The sequence below is a fragment of the Harmonia axyridis genome, chromosome 4, assembly GCF_914767665.1.
Source record: "Harmonia axyridis chromosome 4, icHarAxyr1.1, whole genome shotgun sequence".
Classification (NCBI taxonomy): domain Eukaryota; kingdom Metazoa; phylum Arthropoda; class Insecta; order Coleoptera; family Coccinellidae; genus Harmonia; species Harmonia axyridis.
Genome location: NC_059504.1, coordinates 25662830 through 25685582, shown reverse-complemented (window position 1 = coordinate 25685582; position 22753 = coordinate 25662830). Strand labels below are relative to the sequence as shown.

General features: G+C 32.8%; 1 protein-coding gene across 4 annotated transcripts in view; it reads left to right on the top strand.

The window, feature by feature from the left end:
* The window catches only part of LOC123679302, a 130920-nt gene that overhangs the window by 34723 nt on the left and 73444 nt on the right, over positions 1 to 22753 (top strand). The window contains exon 1 of one of the 4 annotated variants that reach the window (XM_045616821.1): positions 3428 to 3447. The exons of the other annotated variants lie outside the window; for them this stretch is intronic. Within the exon in view, the coding sequence (XP_045472777.1) occupies positions 3443 to 3447 (5 nt within the window). The 5' untranslated portion in view covers positions 3428 to 3442. Of the gene's footprint in view, positions 1 to 3427; positions 3448 to 22753 lie in introns of those variants that run through there. 4 annotated transcript variants of the gene reach the window in all.

Sequence of the window (22753 nt, the reverse complement as noted above, 5' to 3'; positions counted from 1 at the left end):
AAAAGTCATAAAGAAATTAAGATGAAAAAAAGGTATCTGGATTTTTGCCGAAATATGGAAAATTATTAATATTTCAGAAATCTGACAAAAAATTCTCAAAAAAAAAAATTTCTTTTGAAAAACTCCCTATTCCCGAAACTCTATCTACAATATTTACCATTTAAATTTAACCCTGAAAATAGGCAATTCTTGATTAAGAAAATTTTCTCGTACTTCCTTCATTAATATTAACTTGAAAAAATTTATAGTAAAAATTTTTCGCTTCGTGAAGCCATTCTTGTATACATACCTCCTTGAAAATTTCATGTCATAAAAGTTTAAGAAATTGCAATATTTTTTTTAAATAATCTTTTTCGTTAACTCAACTCTCTTGATTTATTGCCCTAGAGAAAGAGAACAATATACATCTCTTTCAACTCGAAGAGTTGAACGTTAAATCGTTATTCCAAATTTGAATTTAAAGCAAAGAATTGTGAAAAATATTGAGAATTTTTCTACCTGAAGTAAAAGAAATATTACCAATTCAAAAGATGATTGAATCGAATATTACTTATCTTCACCTATAGCCAATAAGAGTATTGCTGATTCCTATAAGCAATTATTTATATGTATATTATATTTCCTTGAGATATTAACGAGTCCAACTCATTGTTACATTAAATCCTGTTCTGTCCCCACAATGTCAGAAAGAAGTATGGTCTAAAATTTCTCAATTTTCCTGATTCACATGGTAAAAGTTCATCCAAATATATGCCATATTTTATTCCATCATTGAATTAGGCAAATCGAAATGATAAATATAAAAAAGTATGTAAATTTCATTCTATTCAGTTCATAAAACGTATAAAAAAATATCATGTCTTTATATCTTTCAATCAGATGATTTTGACATTTGACCATCTCAGTGTAATAAATCACCTATTTTATTGCTTTTAGGTTCTTGACAGATTGCCCTCAGTAGCATCTCTGTTCGAATCAAGAGAAATCATATATTCTTCTCTCTCTAATGCTTTCTCCTCTACGAGCTTCTGAAAAATCACGTGACACTAGGTCCATGGATATTAGGTCTAGAAATCTCAATATGCACTATTTATGATTTTCTCTGTGAAATCATACACTCAGAGATAATCATATATTTTTTTCTATTATCCATATTCGATATACGTCCATGACAGTGGTTCATTGTCATTTCTGTATTCACAATATTTACAGTAATTATCTTATTTAGTAATATATAACTAAACAAATATAACAAATTTTCCTTCTTTTGAAGAAGTTTTCCAAAGAATTTTGCTTACTCATAATAAGATTGTGATATATAAGGTTGTTACATATAATGGATATTCCTTCTGGGGGGTATATATCCCCCTTATCCCCCCCCTAGGATACGCCACTGTATCTTAACTGAACTGAATTTCTAAAGTTTACAGAAACACAAATTTACTCTTTGCTGGGCTTCATCGAGAGTTGAGATTTTATTAGGGGCAATAAATACCAAACAGGCGGTTCTTCAACTTCAATGGGTGTGCCAGGTACAAATCTACGAAAAATTTTCGGGTAGCTCCATCTAGCGGAATTGCAGTTTCAGCGCAAAGTAGTCTACAACCTTAACCGAAATCGTCGCATCAATAATAACGGAGTTGGCAATGGTGCCGACTCAATTTGGAACACCCTGTATAAAAAAAGCGTTTAATTAGTACAACCACAAGAAAAGTCCACCTGATGACGACGATTGGCCAGGTTATCGAATCATACCCTTAAGCAATGGATAAACCAAATCTATACTCATATTTTGATTTTAGTTCTGTTTGTTTGTGTTATTGGTTTTAATCCACAAAATTGCAAAAATAATTGTTCCAATTTTGAATACACATCGATTCATTAATTTGAGTATTACCTACTTCAGTCTTGAGATATTGAAAATGGCTGGAATTCATCTGGACAGTTCTCGTCTAACAAACAGGGGTGCTACGCCGATTTTTTCATGGATTCAGTAGATATTTCCTCTAGCATTGATAGTGTTTCCCTAGTCTTTCAGTCGAACTGATATTTACCTACTCATTCAAGTTATAATACCTAATATATAAATAATACCTAAAGGGTCGTAAAATTTCAGATTTCTCTCAATACTGTTAGAAGAATTTTGTAGTGAAAAGAAGGCAATCATTGCATTATATTCAATACCAGTATTTGAATTCGAAATAAGTTACTGATAAATGCCAAATGTTTTCAGCGGAACATATGTCCCATTTAGTTTTCGAAGCTTTGCATGCCTTACCACTCTTTGTATCTTGTAGTGTGATAGGTAATCTTTCAACGATCGTATGCGATCGATTGTGAAGATTGTGAGAAGCAGATATAATACTTACGCATTGTTCATCGGCGTCGAAGAAATCCAGGAATTTATTGTAGATAAAAATGTCCGAAAAAAAAATGAAACTCAGTGGAAACGACTTAAGAAAGAAACGATTAGAGCAAAATCGCTAGAGAAATAAAATAGCGAATTATCATCGAGGCGGGTGAAGTATTTTTGGGGGGGGGGGGGGTGGTATGTGTTTATTGATACTTTTTCAGCAGAGGCGCTTCGCTTCAGGCGCCAAAATTGCTCGCGCCGGCCCTGTGCAATACGGTTACACATTACGGAATCATGAAATAATTTAATTGTTATCAAAAGCAAGAAATATATCAGTTTGGGTAGCATTCTTGATCTTTCTGTAGGAAAAAAGTCAATAATCTGAGTACTGTCCTGGAAATATCAAAATTTCATGGAACATGTAAGGGTTTTATGAAGTGAACAAAACCACTAAATTTAAACAAAACCAAACCGCAGATTTCTAAGTTATCTATCTCCGAAACCAACAGCCTACATTCATGATAAGCCTGGATGACTTCCATTCACCACTAGGCTAAGGCCAATGATTCATCTTGCACCCCGTATAATTTTATATTTTTCATTAATTTTCCTAATGTTATAAAAAATAGGAATTTTCTCTAATAACACAGAAGAAAGTGAAAATACATTACTTGATTGATCATTAACACTGCTCAATTGAAACAATGAGAACACTTATTGATAACCACCGTTATTAAAAACTTGTGCGCAGAAGTATTAGTACCGTTCGTGAGTATCTTCGGATATGAAACATCTGTGCTTCTAATGGACATCCAATAACAGTTGTTATGAAATTCCTCTTGGCTGAACCAATTCTACGTGTGGAAACACAATTCATCTGTATAATTATGCATGTACATATTTTCGAATTACCTATATTCTACTGGTTTCTCTGAGAGTATGGGTGAAATTAACCTAAAGCTGTTTCAAGGATTGAAACCACCAGCGTAATCATTCGGAGTGCTCTTCAAATATCCGCATTACAAAATCAATTGTGTCACTTTATTAACTGAATGTGTTAAATGATAGCCACGACATAAACAGCAGGTAATGAGGTATGTATCCATTTGATACTATTCAAGTGAAAGGCTATCTTTGCGGAAACTCTGTTCAATTGAGTTTCACTCATGCACTTTTCTCCGAAGAAAGTTCAAATATTGGAATGGAATCCTATTTGTGCTATTTTATGTGAGTTGACGGGTTATTTACCAGTTCTATTTGGAAATGGAACTTCGCTACATCAGGATATTATTAAGGTATTCATCGTCGTTTGCATTAAAACTTCGAATTTTACACCATAGTTTATTATTTTAAATATCAACGGACGGACCATGTCTTTCAATCAATTTTGATATTCTAATAATTTCATAACGTAAACTATGAAAATTTCAGAGGGGTTTTTTTCATGAACGATTTCTAATAATGTATGATTGAGTGTTTTAATCCGAATAACTCATGAACTGTTTAGTTTTTACCAGGGTATGGTATATTGCTGAAATTGACATCAAAAAGCTATCTGATGATGCAATGCTATACTGGGTGTGCCATTTGAAATAAGGAAGTAGTAGTATGTTTCCGCTATAACCGGAAGTTGTAGAGATCTGAAAATATTTTAGGGAGATTGATCATTGACCATTGTCTCAAACCCCAACATGCAAATTTCTTCACGCAATACGAGGCGCAACATATAGTTTTTTGATATATTTTTTTGGATATTTTATTATTCTGGTTATAATGAGTTATAGCAGAATTTCACTTCAGCAAGCTAATTGTTCACAGTAAGGAATTCTTCCAGAAATTGTCCACATCTACTATTTATATATACCTATTTTGCTCGTCAATTTATAATTTGAATGCCAGCAATTTTTTTCCTTGGGGACTCGTGAAAGACAAGTGAATACAATTGCAGAATTGAGACACTACATTGAAAGTGCCGTGGAGTTATTCTGAATAAATTGATTTTATTGTTGCAGCTGGTCATCATATAAACTACTTGCAATTATTCATTATTAAGTCGGGCAAGACTGCGCACATCAAACTAATCGTGATTACCTTGAAAAACATTCGTGAGGAGTTTATATCAGTATTATTGGTGAGTTTTTAAACTTCGTTATTTTCAAAATTAATTTCGGAACATAGAGTTAAATCTAGATCGCGATATTGAAAGTTCAATGCAGTTCTCTGCACAAGTATGATCTATATTATTAGCTACCCTTCGTGTGCAGATAGATCACTTAAGTGAAGAAAAACTATTTTCCTTTATTGACAACGCTCCTTGTCACAAATCGATGAAAACCTTAGTCACTTCCAACTGTTTGATCGCCCATTTAACGTAATTCCCCAGATCTGGCGCCCAGTGATTACTGACTTTTTGCTGACCTCAAAAGAATGATCTATAGGGAAAAAATTTGGCTCTAATGAAAGCAAAGACGAATCTTTCTACAGATAAATGATTGAAAAGTTAGAGGAGCCTTGGACTACATTAATCACTCTTGAAGATGACTATGTTCACGAATAATATTGAAGACCTTATGGCTCCATGAATGTCGAATTTTCAAGAAAAAATATGAATGTTTTTATTGGTTAGGCCCCGGACTTACTGAGTGAAGTGTTAGGAAATATTAATATGTTCCATTTAAAGGGAACAGTTCAAGCTACTTTTGCATTCTCTTCGCCGAAGTTAAAATAATACATTCGTATGGCTATGATAAAAAAAAAACTCTTTTTTTATAATTTTTGAAGGTTTTTTTAATGTTCGAGGTATAACCACATTTGAGTATTTGAAAAATTAGGAATTTTAAAATTAAACGAGTTTATCCAATCAGAGTCATTTATATTATTATTTCAACGTTGGCGAACCTATAGGAATCGTGAAATCATCAATTAGAGAACTTGTCAGTAATTATCTGTTACATTCATTAATTAATATCAGGTGTGTGAATAAGTCTTTCCCGTTTTTTGTAAGAGATGGCGCCACCAATACTGTGCGAGTATTTAATGGTTACATATGTCATAATCAATGCTTATTCATCTGTCAACAATTCCACACTAACACATTAGTTGAAATTTTTTCGCATCATAAATTTTTGAAATCGTGAAAATGTCGAAATTTGAGCCGAGTCGACGTCATTTGCGGGAAAATTCACTTTATTGGTTCAATTTGAAGAAATCTGCTGCCAAGGCGCATCGGTTGCTTCAGGAAGCTTATGGAGAAGGTTGTGTCGATGATTCAAGTGTTCGCGGATGGTTTCGACGCTTCAAAAGTGGCGATTTCGACGTGGAAGACAAGGAGCGTTCCGGGCGGCCGCAAATCTTTGAAGATCAAGAATTGGCGACTTTGCTTGATGAAGATTCGTGTCAAACGCAAGAAGAACTTGCTGAAGCATTGGGAGTTGACCGAACAACCATTTCCAAGCGTTTGAAAGCCATGGGAATGATCCAAAAGCAAGGAAATTGGGTGCCGTACGAACTGAAGCTGAGAGACGTCGAACGGCGTTTTTTCACTTGCGAACAGCTGCTTCAGCGACATAAAAGAAAGGGTTTTCTGCATCGTATCGTGACTGGCGATGAAAAGTGGATCCGTTACGATAATCAGAAGCGAAGAAAATCATGGGGACTACCCGGCCATGCATCATCATCGACGGCCAAGCCAAATATTCATGGCGCCAAGCTCATGCTCTGTATATGGTGGGACCAGCTAGGTGTGGTTTACTATGAGCTTCTGAAACCGAATGAAAGGATCACAGGCGAAGTATATCGACGACAATTGATGCGTTTGAGCCGCGCACTGTGAGAAAAACGGCCACAATACTCCGACAGGCACGACAAAGTTATTTTGCAACATGACAATGCTCGCCCACATGTTGCACAGCCGGTGAAAACATACTTAGAAAGCTCAAATGGGAAGTCCTACCCCACCCGCCGTATAGTCCAGACATTGCTCCGTCTGATTACCATCTCTTCAGATCGATGACGCTTGGCCTGGCTGACCAGCACTTCCATTCCTACGAGGAAGCCAAAAAATGGGTGGATGACTGGATAGAGGCCAAACCGGTCGAATTTTTTCGCAACGGGATTCGTATGTTGCCAGAAAGATGGGGAAAAGTTGTAGCTAGCGATGGCCAATACTTTCAATAATTCATTTGTAACCATTTTTTCACAATAAAGGCTCAAAATTTGAAAAAAAACGGGAAAGACTTATTCACACACCTTATAACTTATTATTTATTACAAAATTTTCCATTGTTTTCTCAAAATAAAAAAGGATAAGTTCAATTTGTTCAAGATACAATCAATTGAATAATGGGAAAATTTTAAAACCAATTGAATAAAATATGGATCTATCAACCGCAGAGAAGTTTGGGCCTCTCTTGCCTCAATTTTCGGGAATGAAAAACAAACTATCTCAATTTGATTATAAATTAGAACGAATTGAACAAAAGATCATGCTTAGCATTAATAAAACAGAATAAGTATGTAGAGCGTTGTTAGGAGAAGTTTCAACTTCAGATATTTCTGAATAATTTCATCTTCAATTTGAATTGATTTTAAAATTGACGTAGACAAAATTCCAGCTCCTGAAAACAACAATATGAAATGAACATTTCAAAAATATGTGAAACGGTTTTGATTTCTAATTCATCAATTGTATTGAGAACCTACTACAGAGTACAGATAACCTACAGATACCTACCTAATTACAGATAATGCCCTTAAATTTGATGACACAGAAAACGCGATAAAATATTATATTTTCAATATGAACCACTACTATTTATCTGACAGAGGTAGGTGAAATTATTATGATTATAATCAGTTTGATCAAAGAAGATTTCTATCACCCATTTCATTAAATCAACGAACACTAAATAACTATTATCCAACTAATAGAGAAGTTTTTGGTCCTAGTAGTTCTTGAGACAATGGTTATGTTTTCAAACCTTATCAAAATCAAAGAATAAAAGTCCACCAGTGGAAATGTCTATACGAACAATTATCTTTCTCCAGAACCATCGAAATGATATTAAACACAATTTCCAGAGAATCCACAAAAGTAATTTTTCAACAACCTGTAACATCCGTTATGATGAGCAAGCTGCTAACTTTACTCGAAGACTTAAGGATATCGAATCGAATCAAAGTAACACACGCAATTTTTTCCACAGCCCTCCTCTTCGAAAAGAACTATGTAATTAAAATTCAGAAAGCATATCGACCTAAATCATACTCCAACTCTAGATAATACTAATCAATAACTACAAATTAAATTCCAAAATCCCAGGTGTTAATTTTTATTATATAGTATTAGTATATAGTCTGTTTGGTTGATTTGCGTAAAATATTTTTTGGAAAATTATTTTATTAGTTGTAATTTATTATTTTATTGATTTAACTAGGATAATATTCCAAAGGAATATTTTATAGATTAAAAATTTACACTTGGGAAGATAGGGCAATCGAGTAATATTTTCTGGAGCAAGTCCGTAAAAACATAAGGCTGGTTGTCTCATGCATGCTAATAACATTATTAGCATTTCCAAATATATCATGAATATTTCACTGAAGAGTTTGTTGTTTTGATTGGACTTTTGGATGATATCGATGTCATTGACAAAGAATAATCTAGATTTTAATGTAATATTGTCATATTTTTCTATCAAATCCACATGATTAAGATCTCCCGAAATCTTTTCATGAACAATTCATTTCCTTCTCAGTTATTATCCAATTTGTACTCACTTTCAAAGAGAAACGAAATTATAGTAGATCAATATTAATCGTTTCTGGGCATATTATCACGAGGAACAATTTGTTCGCTCGAAAAACCGTTTTGAAATTATGTTGCAATATATTTATTTCGTATTGTGAATATGCCTTCCTTCTTGAATTATATCCAAAAAAATATTTGATATCTGAATTATTCACAGAATTTTTGTCAAGCAAAAATATTCCATCTTCCAAAAATAAACATATTAAAAATGTGGGAAACCCTACGCCTTTTTTTTAAATTTCACATTGAACCATTGAATTTTATTGTTGAGTTTGATTCGCACAACTTCTGTTTTAGTGGGGAACTCATGTTTATTTGTGAAATCATTTTTTTAAATTGTAAAAGTTCTTTTTTTAATTCTTTTATCCTGTATGAAATTTTCCGAATAAACATCTATCTATTTATCTATCCATCTATTCTTGGTAGTGCAAAACGAAAACTTTATCAACTTATATTATTCGAAGTACCTGAAACTATTATGACTATTTACAAAATACTTTATTGATTAGTTCGAATACAATCCTGTATATTTGGGAGAGATAACCTATGTTTATACATAGGTTAAAAAAAGTTAAAATTTCAATTATTTGAAATTTTAACTATAAGTTCCTACGTCTAGGAACTTCCTAGACGTTAACTGGACTACCTCAAGTTAATATATCCTCGCGCTATTTGAAATTCGACCTCATGAACTCTGGCAGCCACCGATTTTAGCAGAGATCACAGATTTGAAGAAAGCTTCAAACTTAGGAGCAAATTGTGAATTTTCGCAATCTGAGATCTGAGGGTTTCTTGTACCCATTGAGATGTAATGTTTATATTTATCTATGAGTATTGGAATATATTTTGACGGGTTGCCTATCAAAATAGTGCTCCAAGTATTTTTGATTGAAATCATCATGATTGATTTATTCGAGTTGTTCAATCGATTTCTTTTCCAAATGAAATAATCCACCTCACAAAAAATGTGAACATTTCTAAAAGTTATGGTTGCCTCCGCGCAAAGAGGCCCCGACGTCTTGACAGATGTTATCAGATATATCATTTTGTTGGATTTCTGCGTTCATGACGAAGATTCATAACTTATACATCGAATTAAAGCTGATATTTGTCTTTATATGATGAAATTAGTGTTCCTAATTGAAAGTGTCTGCAAATGGAAATTGCCACATGTTAAAGAGTGAGAGAGAATTACCGCTCAACATTGCGTGTCAGACGACAGCTGTATGAATTTTTAAAAGTATTCTTACGTCGAAAGGTGTAAACATTAGTAGGCACGACTTCATTATGTTCAAAAAAATATGAATGAAAAATAATCAGTTTTTTCATTCGAAATTACAAATACACAAAAATTCATTCTTTTTAAAATTAATTTAGTGTAGGTAATTTTAGTCAATTAGATTAGTCGATTAGTCGGGACGGATTTGCTGAGATTGTGCCAAACCTTCTTAAATGGGTACGGCACCTTGAAAATAAGAAATTTTCAATCATTTGTTACAAATTGATTGAATGTACAGCAAATACGATACCCTTTCTCAGATATACGAATAATACCCTAAAATTGAAAAAAACGTATTGAATAATAAATAAAATTTATGTTATATTTTCATGTCATTCACTAGAAGTCCGATTCATCTCTGCTCTCATTTCAATCGCATATATCATTTTCATCACAACGAATATCAGGAATCTGCTTCATCAATAGTTGGAACATTTGTTCTTGGAATACCAGAACATATTCTCAACTATTTATTTGTTTTTAATAAGTTGTTGGATGTCAGCTTTAGAATTTTTTATTATAAGAATTTTTTTATTATTCCTTATTAAAAACAAATACCCAACTACGGAATAATAATAAAACAAAATGAAGATTTCTAGCCCCTATCGACTTCATTACTTCAGCGCATCACATACATACGTCTAAGTTTTTACCCTAATTTGTTTCGGGTCCGCTGTTCCTTTGATTTCACCTCCGTCTGTCGGCGTACTATCTATGCATCGCATCGGTCGCATTGTTTGTCCCCGCTTTTTAATACATTATGATTTCTTTATACGTGAAATATTGGAGAATTGATTCGGATTTTGATGAGATGATTTTGGGAAGATACCTTTGTCTAGCTTGTAAGTACTTTGTTTGTACCTATATGTGTGTATATTACTTTTTATTTTTTCTCTTATTTTAAACTAAAAATATTTTAAATTTTATAATGTTTCTTTGTATATCTAAATTATACCAGACCACCTTTTCTGTGATATTTTCTAGTCAATAACTTTAAGTAATGCTCATCTTTCCTTTATTTTGTGAACACCTCCATCAATGTTGCAAATGATGTTTTCCGTAAATTTTGTAGAGCCCTGAGGATGGAAATAAATTTTTCCGAAACGTCGGCGAATTAACAGAGTATTGTTTTCCTGTTTCTCTGATCCTACACCACCAATCTATAGTGAAATAAATATAAAGAAAGAAAATATCGAGAACTTCGAGAAGAAATGTATTTTCCATAAGATATAAACAGTCTGATGCAAACTTGACTGATTTTTCGATTGAATTCTTTGCTAATCACTTAGACGATGATCCTTTCATTTCAGTGTTGGCAAACGAGAAAAATGTTATTACGTTCGGTAAATAATGTTTTCCATATTGTTCTGTTGGGAATCACGTTGTGAACAAAGAAGAAACTGAATTAACATGCCAGCATGAGAAAGCAGATTCAAGAATTGTATATCATATAGGTAAACAAAGTCTGAAATTTCAGTGAAAGCAACAGACACTGGCATCCTTAGAATTTCACTAGGTGAAATTATTACCTAGTAAACATGTTTATTTTCGAAAGATGAAACATTTTTGCTTGAAAAAAATTTTGTGAAAATAAAAAAAAAACTCACAAATAATTCAAGAAAAAAAGTCTTTACACTACGAATATATCTATTGCAACATGTTTTAAAAACGATTTTCCTAACAAATTTTTCATCGTGATTAACTTCAGGCCCGGGAGGAATTTGACGTTGACCTCTTTGAGATAGTACGAAATAGATAATAACTAAGAAGGAAATGAAATGCTCAATAAAAATATTTAAAAAAATTACATTAAACTCAAGATTGATCTCTGTTAATGACATCGATATATCAACCCTTGAGAAGAATATTAGATCAGTAGTAGCCAGTGAGTAGAGAAAAAATTGATTAATTGATTAGTGTCTTATCTAGAACTGTAGTAATGTTCAGGTCGATATGTTTTCTGAATATGAATTAATTCTTTGCGAAGTAGGGGGCTTAAAAGAAATTCATTCATTAGTATTCATGTTTCTTTGATTCTATCCAATATCGTTAATTCTTGAAGTTAGCAGTTTGCTCATCATAATGATTTTTATCGGTTGTTCATTACAATAATACATTTCTTATGAGGATTTTCTTGAAATTTTGTGTGATATAATAATAGTCACAACCTGTAAATGCAGGCTATGCAAGACATGATTCTTTGACAATTCCGTACAAGCAATACAAATTGCTTCTGTATTAGTATTTTTTGATGTTCGGTATGCCAAACAAATTTCTAAACTAAACATTTTAGCATGTTTGAAGTAATATAGCGGCCACTTTCACATAGGCAGCCTTATTTTATCATATACAGAAAAAATGTTGTTATAATGTGATATATGAATTAAGAATTCAAGTCATGAACCCAAAAATGGAACAAAATTATATCAGTTTACAGCTGGCTACAAAGGCTTTAAGCCATTTACGCGAAGACAATCATTACTCTTCAAAATGTTCACATATTTCTCAGGAAAACTTTCAAATCAATCAAATTGATCGAAAAAAATTATTATGATTATATCATTTAAAAATACTTGCAACCACATTTTGATAAGCATACGGGTAAAAATATATTTCCCTGTTCATAAATAAATATAAAAATCAATTCACTATTTGATGAGTGCCGGAAATTCACGAAATTAACATCAACGTGCGCACATCATACTTCCTCTTCATTTTAATATATTTTGTTTTTTCTGTCATTTACTTCTTCACACACAAATGATAAATGAAATAAATAAATATTTACTTATACATACCTTCCCTACCCATGATTCTTGAAAACACATTCTTTTGCTTAATGTGTTTAACCGCACAGCCTCTAGTTTCATTCACTTACTTCTGTTAGAAATGTATTAGCTAGTGAGGATACGTTTTCCCTAGTGAATCTGGAAAAAAAGGAATTAAAACAAAGTAAGATGTACTTTACTTTGTAGTTAGCGGTATATTTGATTATACAAAATATCATCTTTGACGTCTCATCTTTCACTGTATAATTTTCTTCTGCATATTCCATCCATTTTCAAAGAGAACTAACCGTAGAATGCCCATTGCCCAGTGGAGGGGCTATTATAATCGTACATACCAACCTCGCTAACGTCATGTAAATACCACAAATTTCTTCTTGAATCGAAGTATCGTACTACTAAGGACCCGGTTTTTTACATGCGGATAAATATAATTTAAGGTTTTATGTACGAATAAAATCTGCGCAATAGAAGGAAATTTATTTATTCTCATGTGAAAAAACCGGCTCCAAGTGTAGTAAATACCGTTTTCTACGAGAGTACTACTTGATATACCTACATAGTAGTTTCTAGGAAAAATTGACAAGTACCTATCTACTTCTAAAAGCAGTACCTTTTTAGTTTTGAAGTATCTCAATAGGTACTTTGTAGCAACTGTCATATATATATCACATATTGATTCCAATTAGACAATAATACAAAAGTTTTGTGTGTGCTCATAAAGTAACGCGTAACATTCTTTATTAGTTAAATTAACAATATTATCAAAAATACTTATTGTCTAGCGGCAATTGGTTTGAATGTAACACCCTGTAGTTTGTTACATTTTTAGATTAATAAAAATGAGCTGTTTCCAAACATGTTTGGTACTTGTGATCTAGCAGACAGAATATGAAAGAAATTATTTCTTATTTTTATACACCTAATACAACCTAAAAATGTAACAAACTACAAGGTGTTACATTCAAACCAATTGCCGCTAGACAATAAGTATTTATGATAATATTGTTGATTTAACTGATAAAGAATGTTAACTTTGTGAGCACACTCAAAACGATTGTATTTTTGTCTAACCTGTACCAATTGGAATCAATATGTGATACATTTTAAGAATCAGCTCAGCTAGAGTAAACGGAAAATTGAGACGAAATGGGGGTGTTCCATTTAAAAAAATTACGGTGGCGTCTTTACTCGAAAGTAATTCACCCTGTATATTAGATTGTTATTTTAAAATACGGTAAATTGAAAAAAATCGACGTGTTTCAGGTTTATTCCTTAAGAGGGTCTGTTAAGCTGAAAATGAATTTGTTTCATACTCAGTGTATAATTAAAGATATTCTGTGAGCAATGGAGAAGTACCGTTTTCATCCGAATGTATGACATTGGGAGATTTAACCAGGTGATATTCCAAGAAAATCAAAGGTTTATCAACCTTAAACTTGAGGACAATGAAACTGTAACATGAAATCGATAAATACAATGGCAAATCGGAACAATGAGCACAATGTCTTTCTATATCGAACCATTCAATGTTCATCTTATTTAGACGCCACTGGGTGTGATCGGCCTGTATCCTAAGACATTCCCAGATCACGATCATCTACCGTTACATTAATAATTCAGTGCGAATAATGAGATGAAAACGCGGACGAAAAGCATTCTTGTCTTGAACACTATACCACATTATGGATGATCAAACCAAATCTCAATGACAATCATGAATTAATTTCAAGAACGCACAACAGTTACACCTGTGTAACTGTTATATGCTAGCAATGTGATCATACAGGGTGAATTTAGATTCTTTTTTTGCCATTCATAAGTGAATCTGGATTATGACAAAATAACCCTTGATGCACCGATTTGGCGAGAGAAACATTTCAATTTTCCATTATTTTCGAACGCTCGTTCAATGAACAGATCACTCACACTCTTTCGATATGTGACATTTCGTAACAATTTCTCTAATTTTCGAAAAATAAAACGGGATTGGTCTCAATGATGAGGATTGACTCACTTATGCAGAATTTGTGGTCAAATTCAAATACACTATGGGAATAAATTAAAGGATCAAAATAAAATTCGAAATTTTAAGCAGTTATTCAAATGGCTGTATTTTCGATAACAATGGTCGTATCTCAATTTGAAAAAAAGTTTTTTGAAGCTTGAAGTTTACAGTTCTCATGATGAAAAAATTTTTCAAGCAAAGTGTACCGCTCAATCCTAATGAATACAGTGTCTAAAATTTCTGCGAAATTTTTTCAGTTTTTATTTTTGGCCTACAGACTTGGGAATTTTTTCACAACTCAACCACTATATGGATGAGATAACTTGTTCATTCAGCTTCAATATCCTTTTTCAAAATTTCGATACGAGCATTTCTCTCTGAAATATCGAACTTTGAATTGAAAAGGACCTTTTTGTCGTTAACCATCAATATCTCACCAATCAAAATGTTTGCACAGAAAATTTAGGGTATATTTTGAGATCTTGAATGAATTATCTACAAGAAGTAGCTATGGTGTTTTCGGAAAAAAATTTTCTTCGTTCTTTACATTAATTTGAAAAGTTGATGAAAAGAAGAGCTTTTGGAGGCTTTTTTTTTAATCAAGTGCAGAATTGAAAATGTCGAAAAAACCATCATTGTTGAGTATGCGTTTCACAGTCCAATATCACCACAAACATCCCAGAGAATTTCAATTCAATCCATGGAACGGTTTTTTTTTTCATTCGATCGAATTTTCAAAAAATTAAAGGATCACGATTTTCGATTCAAATGTTCATAATCTCCAACAAAATGAAGAAATCAAGTTTTTAAGTATTTTTTTTCCGCATTTTTATCAATAACATAACAGAACCAAAAAATTTAGATATAAACTTCAAGCTTCAAAAAGTTTTTTATCGAATTAAGATATGATCATTATTGTTATCGGAAATACAGCCATTTGAAAAACCGCTTAAAATTTCGAATTTTATTCTGATCCTTTAATTTATTTCACTAATGTATAAGCAGCTGGCCATAAATACAGAAAAGAGCCGAAAACCTGAAATTTTCAGGGCTTAGGTTCTGATCTCGAATATCATGTTGAGTTTAGAGGGATCACCACCATGTGGCTGCTCAGTTCAAAACGAAATTAGCGATATTTCTTCTTATAAATCACATTTCTTATGGGGTTTCACATCATTTTCTTGAACAATAATCTACCTGGAGGAAAGAAAATATTTTAAACTTGCGAATAAAAAAAAAATTTCAACGTAACTTTTCGTTATTCGCAAAAAAATTGATGATATAGATTTTGTACAGAGTTCTGATATATTTTGGAAATATTCGTGAAAAAAAACCTTCCAAAAAACTCTGAAAGAATAAAGAAGATGAAGTGAATGTATGTACAACTTCGTACACCGTACAAAGTTTGGTTATCGCAGGAGCGCCAGAGGGGAAATTAATATGGGTACCAAAATTTGACTGATACGCGAAAAACCACGTAGAGGTAATCCCTCTTAATGGCATGGTCCCACTATGGGTTCCGTTAATATTTTTTTCTGGTGAGTTTTGTGCTATCTTTTCAAAATTCCGTTTCAAATAGTTGTGTATCCGAAGATGGATAATGTTGATGCCTATTGTAATTTCATTATTGATAATTCATCATGAGGATATCATCACTAGACTAAATTGAAGCTTTCGAAATATTACTAGGGAAGGGTTTACTATTAGTGCCACTGCCGCTTTTTGACTTCAAGTGCAGGAAAAAAATCCTTTTTCAAATGTAGTGAGATATACCTCAGCCCTCAGCAATAATTCAAAAACAAAAATCAATATCATCAAACGTATTTTTATACCAAATTGTTGACTTACCCTACCTAACCTCAAATAAATTTGTGTTGACGTATATACATATTCTGCAGAATAAACCGTTAACTCAAACTTTCGGTACCGAAAAGGTTACTCTCTGAATAACGATGTTTATCATCATTTATCATAATAACGCCAACTTATAGTGGAAAGAAGTATTCTGTAGCGTAAATTCATTTATTCGCATGTGAAAATGACGGCCTTAAAAAGTTGCTGAGGTGGTTCAGCTTTAGGTGTTATAATATTATAAAAAATTTATATTTTAAATCATATTAATATTTATATTTCTGTTTATATTTAAAATCAATATTTTCAAAATTATGAGGCCATTTTACCTATAACAAAGGTGATTGTACAGCATACTCTAATAAATAACAAACAAGATATCAATGGGAATATATGTTTCGAGTCGAGACGAGATATAGGATAAAATTCTTGAGTTGAAAGAATTAGGTGGTGATCCAGTCTATTAGCTAACTACAAACACAGTTCGGAGAGATGAAACGCTCACAAAACAAAAACAGAATGATCATCATAATTTGGATAATTCCACATTGCATAAATTGATACTAGAGAAAAAACTGAAAGTCGAATAGCAAGAAGTCATTTTTTCACATAAAACTCACTAGAAATTGAAAAAAGTCAATAAGTGACAATGATAAAACTATTAATTCATTAGAAGTAAATGAACAAGAATCGATTAAAAAAAAATACGCATGCTACTCATATTGCAAGGTTGCAGATATGACAAAATCGTCGGAGAACCTAGCCCAACTATTTGTTGTGATGCTGTGGATGTGACTAAATTGTAAGAGGTTGTTGCTCTTTCAACGAAATTGGTCAAGCGCTCCCACATCTTTTCTTTATGGAATGTACCTACTTCAATTCGTTATACCATTCATTTGTTTCATTATTTTAAAATTTTTTCTGCAGTGAATATATTGCTGTTCATTAGTTGTAAAATTTTGTCTTTCGTTTTATGAAGATGAATTTTTATTATTATCCACTGAAAAAGAATCATGTCCATTGAAAATTCCTGCTCTCGGCTAGAAAACTAGCATTTCAAGTAATACATTCTTGATAAATGTATCAATTTTGAAAAATTCGGAAAGGTTCAAAATCTAACAGTTGCTAGTGGTCGGTTCTTCACATTAATTTGATTTTACCATGGCAGCCACCGCGAAGATTAAGCAGAGAATTGCCAAGGTGAATCGCTGGAGTTCTTTTCTTCGTGGTTCTAGCAAGGCCATGAACGTTCGTTAACCTGGCAATCTAAACATAACATTTCATCTGAAGACTATTAGTTGAGCAGAGTCGCTTTTTGTCGGCAAGGGGCGATGAAAGTCTATATTTCTGAAAGAGGAATAAGACACCTAATGATTTTATATACCTAACCTATCCAAATTCGTTATCAGGCACTTAGTTCTAACTCACTTAGGCCGGTTTTATACCTGATCAGTGTTGAATCCAGGGAGGTGCTGGCAGGGGTTAACCCCTTCAAAGTATGATCAAAATCCCCTTCCCTCATGCACATATTATACTCATCCTATAGTTTGAAAATATCCTAGCACACATGTGAAAAACGTTATTTGATAATAGTGTAGAAATTAGATTCGATATAAGTGGTAAAACGAACCTTTCCACTAATTCTGCGTCCGGCAAATGATAACAGATCTATAGTCATTTGAAAACACAGTAACTTGGGAATTGGTGATTCCAATTACCGTTGAGAGTGCTGCGATAGTATATTCTAAAACAGGTTTCCGAATGGGCTCCTATTCCAATACGAATGCGAAATTCGAAAACGAGCGACGAAAGAGCGAGTTTTTGAACGCAAGAGTGTTGGAATTGCCTTCTGCAACGAGTATTAAGTAGACGATATTTTCTCCATTTCGGTCAAGTTTTGTGAAATATTGAAGAAATTCAATGAAAAATTCAGATTATATATCCTAGTGACTATTGTATTGTATCTTGACAGTTGGTGTGACTGTTACGAAAATTGAAAGATTACGGAATTTGAATAAGAATCGTACGTTTCGAATTTTGAAATAATTTGCAATTACGCATTAAATTTGTGAATTTTGTCAGACGAAATCGGTTTAACACCAGCAGATTTAAAAGAAATTGCGAATAATGTTGCAAATCATTTCACTATATCCAAATTATATTATATTGACAATTATTGACGTTTGTTGAAATTTGATAGGATTGGACGTCAGTATAGACAACCACAAAACGAAAAATATAAATAAAAACGATGCTGTAATGAGTTCATTACAGCACTGTTTTTAGAACTGTAATTAACTCATTACGATACTGAAATACAGAATAGTAATTTACGTAACAAGTCCGGAAAATATGGTTTTTATGGACGAATAGACAAAATTCCAGGACGAGCGTAAGCGAGTCCTGGAAGTCTGTGAGTCCAAAAAAACCATTTTCGGGCGTGTTGCGTACAATATTTTTTCGGCAACCATGTAAAATAACACTATCGCTGCTGCTTTCCATATTATATTGCGATTGCGATCAAAAAACATGCAAATTTTTGACAACTAATTTCATATGAATTGTCAGCCGTTATCTCGCTTGATATGGATTCTATGATTCTTTTCCGGCCTAGTCCGGGAAGTACGTACTTTCCGGACTAGGCCGGGAAATGCTACTTTCGCAGAGAAGAAGCGTCCAGGAAGTGAGCACTTCCCGGACGGTTGCCGAAAAATACTTTTTACAGTATTTTTCTTCCATACTAATTATTATTCCTTTGACATAACTATCAAAATATATTAAATTTCTTAATGAATATAAGAAAAAACAATCGTGATAGTACAAGACCGAACATAGGAATGCTCATTTCGTTTCGGGCCTGGCTCTATGGGTTGGAGATTTATTCGCCATCGATATAATCTGAATAATAAATTATCGATTTGAGGAATCGAATGGCACCAGAAACGCTATATATATGAGTGAAGGGCCAGATGAATTAACAGAAGATTTAGTTGACCAAATAATCCAATGTTCTACAAAACTACGAAGAATTGCTCTAATAAAATTTTTGGTATTTGGTGAAATATTTCCGATTTTAGTTTTTTTTTCAATTTCCTGTTCCTTTCTGTTTCATTATATTTTTTAATCATTGTATGATTATGTGATATATGTACCAGATAAAATTTTTTGAACTTCGTGTTTTTCATGTTTTGAAATGTTTGTTACTTATTTTGTGTTCGAGCTTTCAAAAAGTTTCATTGAAATGAAATAACTACCTGAAAATCTTTAACATTCGTTTATTGATTAATGCATTCGTACCTGCGAATCTTTATCTTTTTAACTATACAGTACAACTTCGATAGTTCGGATAGTCGCTAGTCCGGACACTCCAGTATTCCGGACACTGCTGGGGTTCGGGCATTTTGAAATTTTTACCTCTGAAATCCGGGCGCGAAAATATTCATTATGCAAAACAATAGCATTTTCCTGTCTATACATGTAAAAAACGGTTACATGCCGGTTGGAAACAGCACGGCGGCAGCATCTTTCATTCTGCACTTTGTTTTTGAGCGTGCCGGACGCAATGGCTCCAGTCAAATGATCACATAAGACACTAACACTCACAGAAAATTCTAGCTTTCAGGTGGACTGAGAAGAATAATCTTACCCTTGAAGATTTATAGCTTTTGAAAAGGCTTAAAGACAAGGCAATTGATATAGATGCATCCAAAAAGGTCCAAACTAAAATTGATATGTATTTTTCAAAAAGTAGAAGATATTTCATTTTGCATACATACATAATATATATGTATACAATATTATAAATACCTACATGTACATATTTACATAACGTGTTATATGTACTTAGGAGTTTTGTTCAGTTTTGTTTTATTTTATGAGAAAATAATTTTTTTGTGACTTGATTAATAAACCTTATTTTTATAATTCATAAGTTGCTTTATTTCTTGAATTGAAATCACTCCAGTAATCTGGACGCTTCAATAATCCGGACAGGTACCGGAACGATATCTGCCCGGACTACTGAAGTTATACTGTACTTTCCGTTGTATGATTATTCAAATATATAATATATACATTTGTTTCTTCGCCTTATTCCTTTACACAAGAATCAGGTAATGAACTGTCGGTTCCAAATTTTCCTACAAGAGGGCTGTCGTCTTAACCAACTCCCATATTGTCGCTCAAAAATCAAAACGAATTTCTGACTACTCCCCTAGATATTGCGGTTTTCCTCATTTGAAATTCTTCCTCGATAACTCTTAAAGTATTCATTTTAGGTAAAGGTTTTGCTGAAGTACCTAACTCACACTTTTTTATACTTCGAATCGATTCGAATAATAAAAAATATAGCTTCTAATTTGAAAATCTTGAGTGTTGATGAATTTGAGTTGTCCAAGTTCATGAACACCCTCTACATTTTTCGTCCAAACCACAAACAGGTTTATAATACTTCGTATTTGCAGAATTGAAAATGATAAATGTTTTTTCGAAAGAAACTCTTTCTGCAGAAGTACCTATTCAAAAAGTTTCATGTTCATGGAAAACTGATAACAATTTTGTGCTAAAAATTTGTATGTTAGGGTTTCAGACAATGATCTTTCCTCCTAAAATATCTTAAAATCTCTACAACATACTACTACTTACTTATTTCAAATGGAACACCCAGTTTATTATTGCATCATTAGATAGCTTTTTGATGGCAATTTCTACCTTGGGTAGAAACTGAATGGTTCATGAGTTAATGGGATTCTTATGAAAAAAATGGTGGCAATAACATAAATGTTTTTTCGAAAGAAACTTTTTTCTTTCGAAAAAACATTTATGTTATTGCCACCATTTTTTTCATAAGAATCCCATTTATGTTATTGCCACCATATTTTTTATAAGAATCCCATTAACTCATGAACCATTCAGTTTCTACTCAAGGTGTAGCATATAGATGAAATTGCCATCAAAAAAGCTATCTAACGATGCAATATTATGCTGGGTGTTCCATTTGAAATAAGGAAGTAGTAGTATGTTGTAGAGATTTTAAGATATTTTAGGGGGAAAGATCATTGTCTGAAACCCTAACATGAAAATTTTTAGCACAAAATTGTTAACAGTTTTCCATGAACTCTCAATAGGCCATCGCGGTGAATCACCCTCTATTTTTAAACGCAAAGTCTCAGGTTTGAATTTTTCAGATTTTTAGTTCAGATAAAAACACTATAAGTGTATGAGAGACACCACATATGATTAAGCTATAAGTTCGAAAAATTCTAATTACTCCTAAAATTTCGCTGAATTTTTCAAAATACTAAGTCTTGATTAACGTTTTCGTGTGCCATATACCCAATGAAAAATTTAATTCCTCAAACCAACTATCGACCTTTTCCATTCATTACTGCAATCGTCGAAAAAATGAATGCACTGAAAGTATAATACTGATGATTTCATTGGGAAAAAATGGATGCAATAAAATAATACGAACGAACAATGTATTTCTTCGTCTATTGACGAAAGAGAAATAAACCGATGGTGCTTGAACACTTACAACTTTCTATTATGAGAAATCGTTGTACGATAATTCATTTACTTGTAGTATTCCAGTGCACCTTGAACCACACTCGATTAGAACTTGAGAAACGTCCTTTCAAAGACGTTCGAAGCCGTTCCGTTGAGGTTAACAAAATATGGTTGAATACGTACGTAATGTCTTGTTAGGTTGGTAGCGGAGTCGTCTAGAATGCCAGTCCATTTCCCGTGGCCGGTTTTATTAACGATTATGCGATAAATGGTATATTGAAGAAAGCCGATCATCTCTTGTGAAACCCGACAAAAATTTCTTTAGATATTTCATTGCTTCCTATGATGATATGAACGAATTGGTATCATGACAAATTTGAGTTGATTTATTTGAGTTATAGCAAGGGCGTAGAAATGGGGGGTAATAGGGGTAATTACCCCCCCAAGATTTTCAAATTATAAATTTTCAGAAATCTCGCAAAGAAAAGAAGAAAATCCAAATTATTACAAAGATCCAGTTAAGTAGCTGCGATAAATAGGTATATCAATTATAAGTTTTGCTACTTATTTACCAACTCTGTAGCGAATATCAATAAAGATTCGATAAACTGATTAAGCATCACAAAAAAGTACGAATACAAGAAACACCCCAATATCTCGAAAACAAAGCGTTTGCGGGCTCCTGTTTATGGGACATTTTATTCTTAAAATTATCCAAGGAATCTCTCAATTTCCTTCGTAACTCCAATTCAGGAACACCCAGTATAGGGTAAGAACAATCGAATTTGTAATGAAAAAAAGTATTTCGAGTAATTTGGTTCAAACTTCGTTATCAAACCTCCTTTCTCACATTATAGATATGAGTAAACAATGTCGTCAAAATTTTTTTTCCGATAAACCCTTCCCCCCCCTCCCCAAGAAAAAGAAAGATCTACGCCCTTGAGTTATAGCCTAAAAGCTAGAGGCCGATTCAATCAACCCATTTCCCACAAAGCCATTTTTTTTCACTTAATGCTTTATTTCCAGTTCATCGAGGAAATAATGTTCTGCCAAGCATCTCGCGGTGGCGTCATATACATATTCAACATTTTTGAAAAGATCAAGAAAAACTTTGGATATGATTTGTTGATGTTGTTATTTATACACGGTGTCCGGGAAA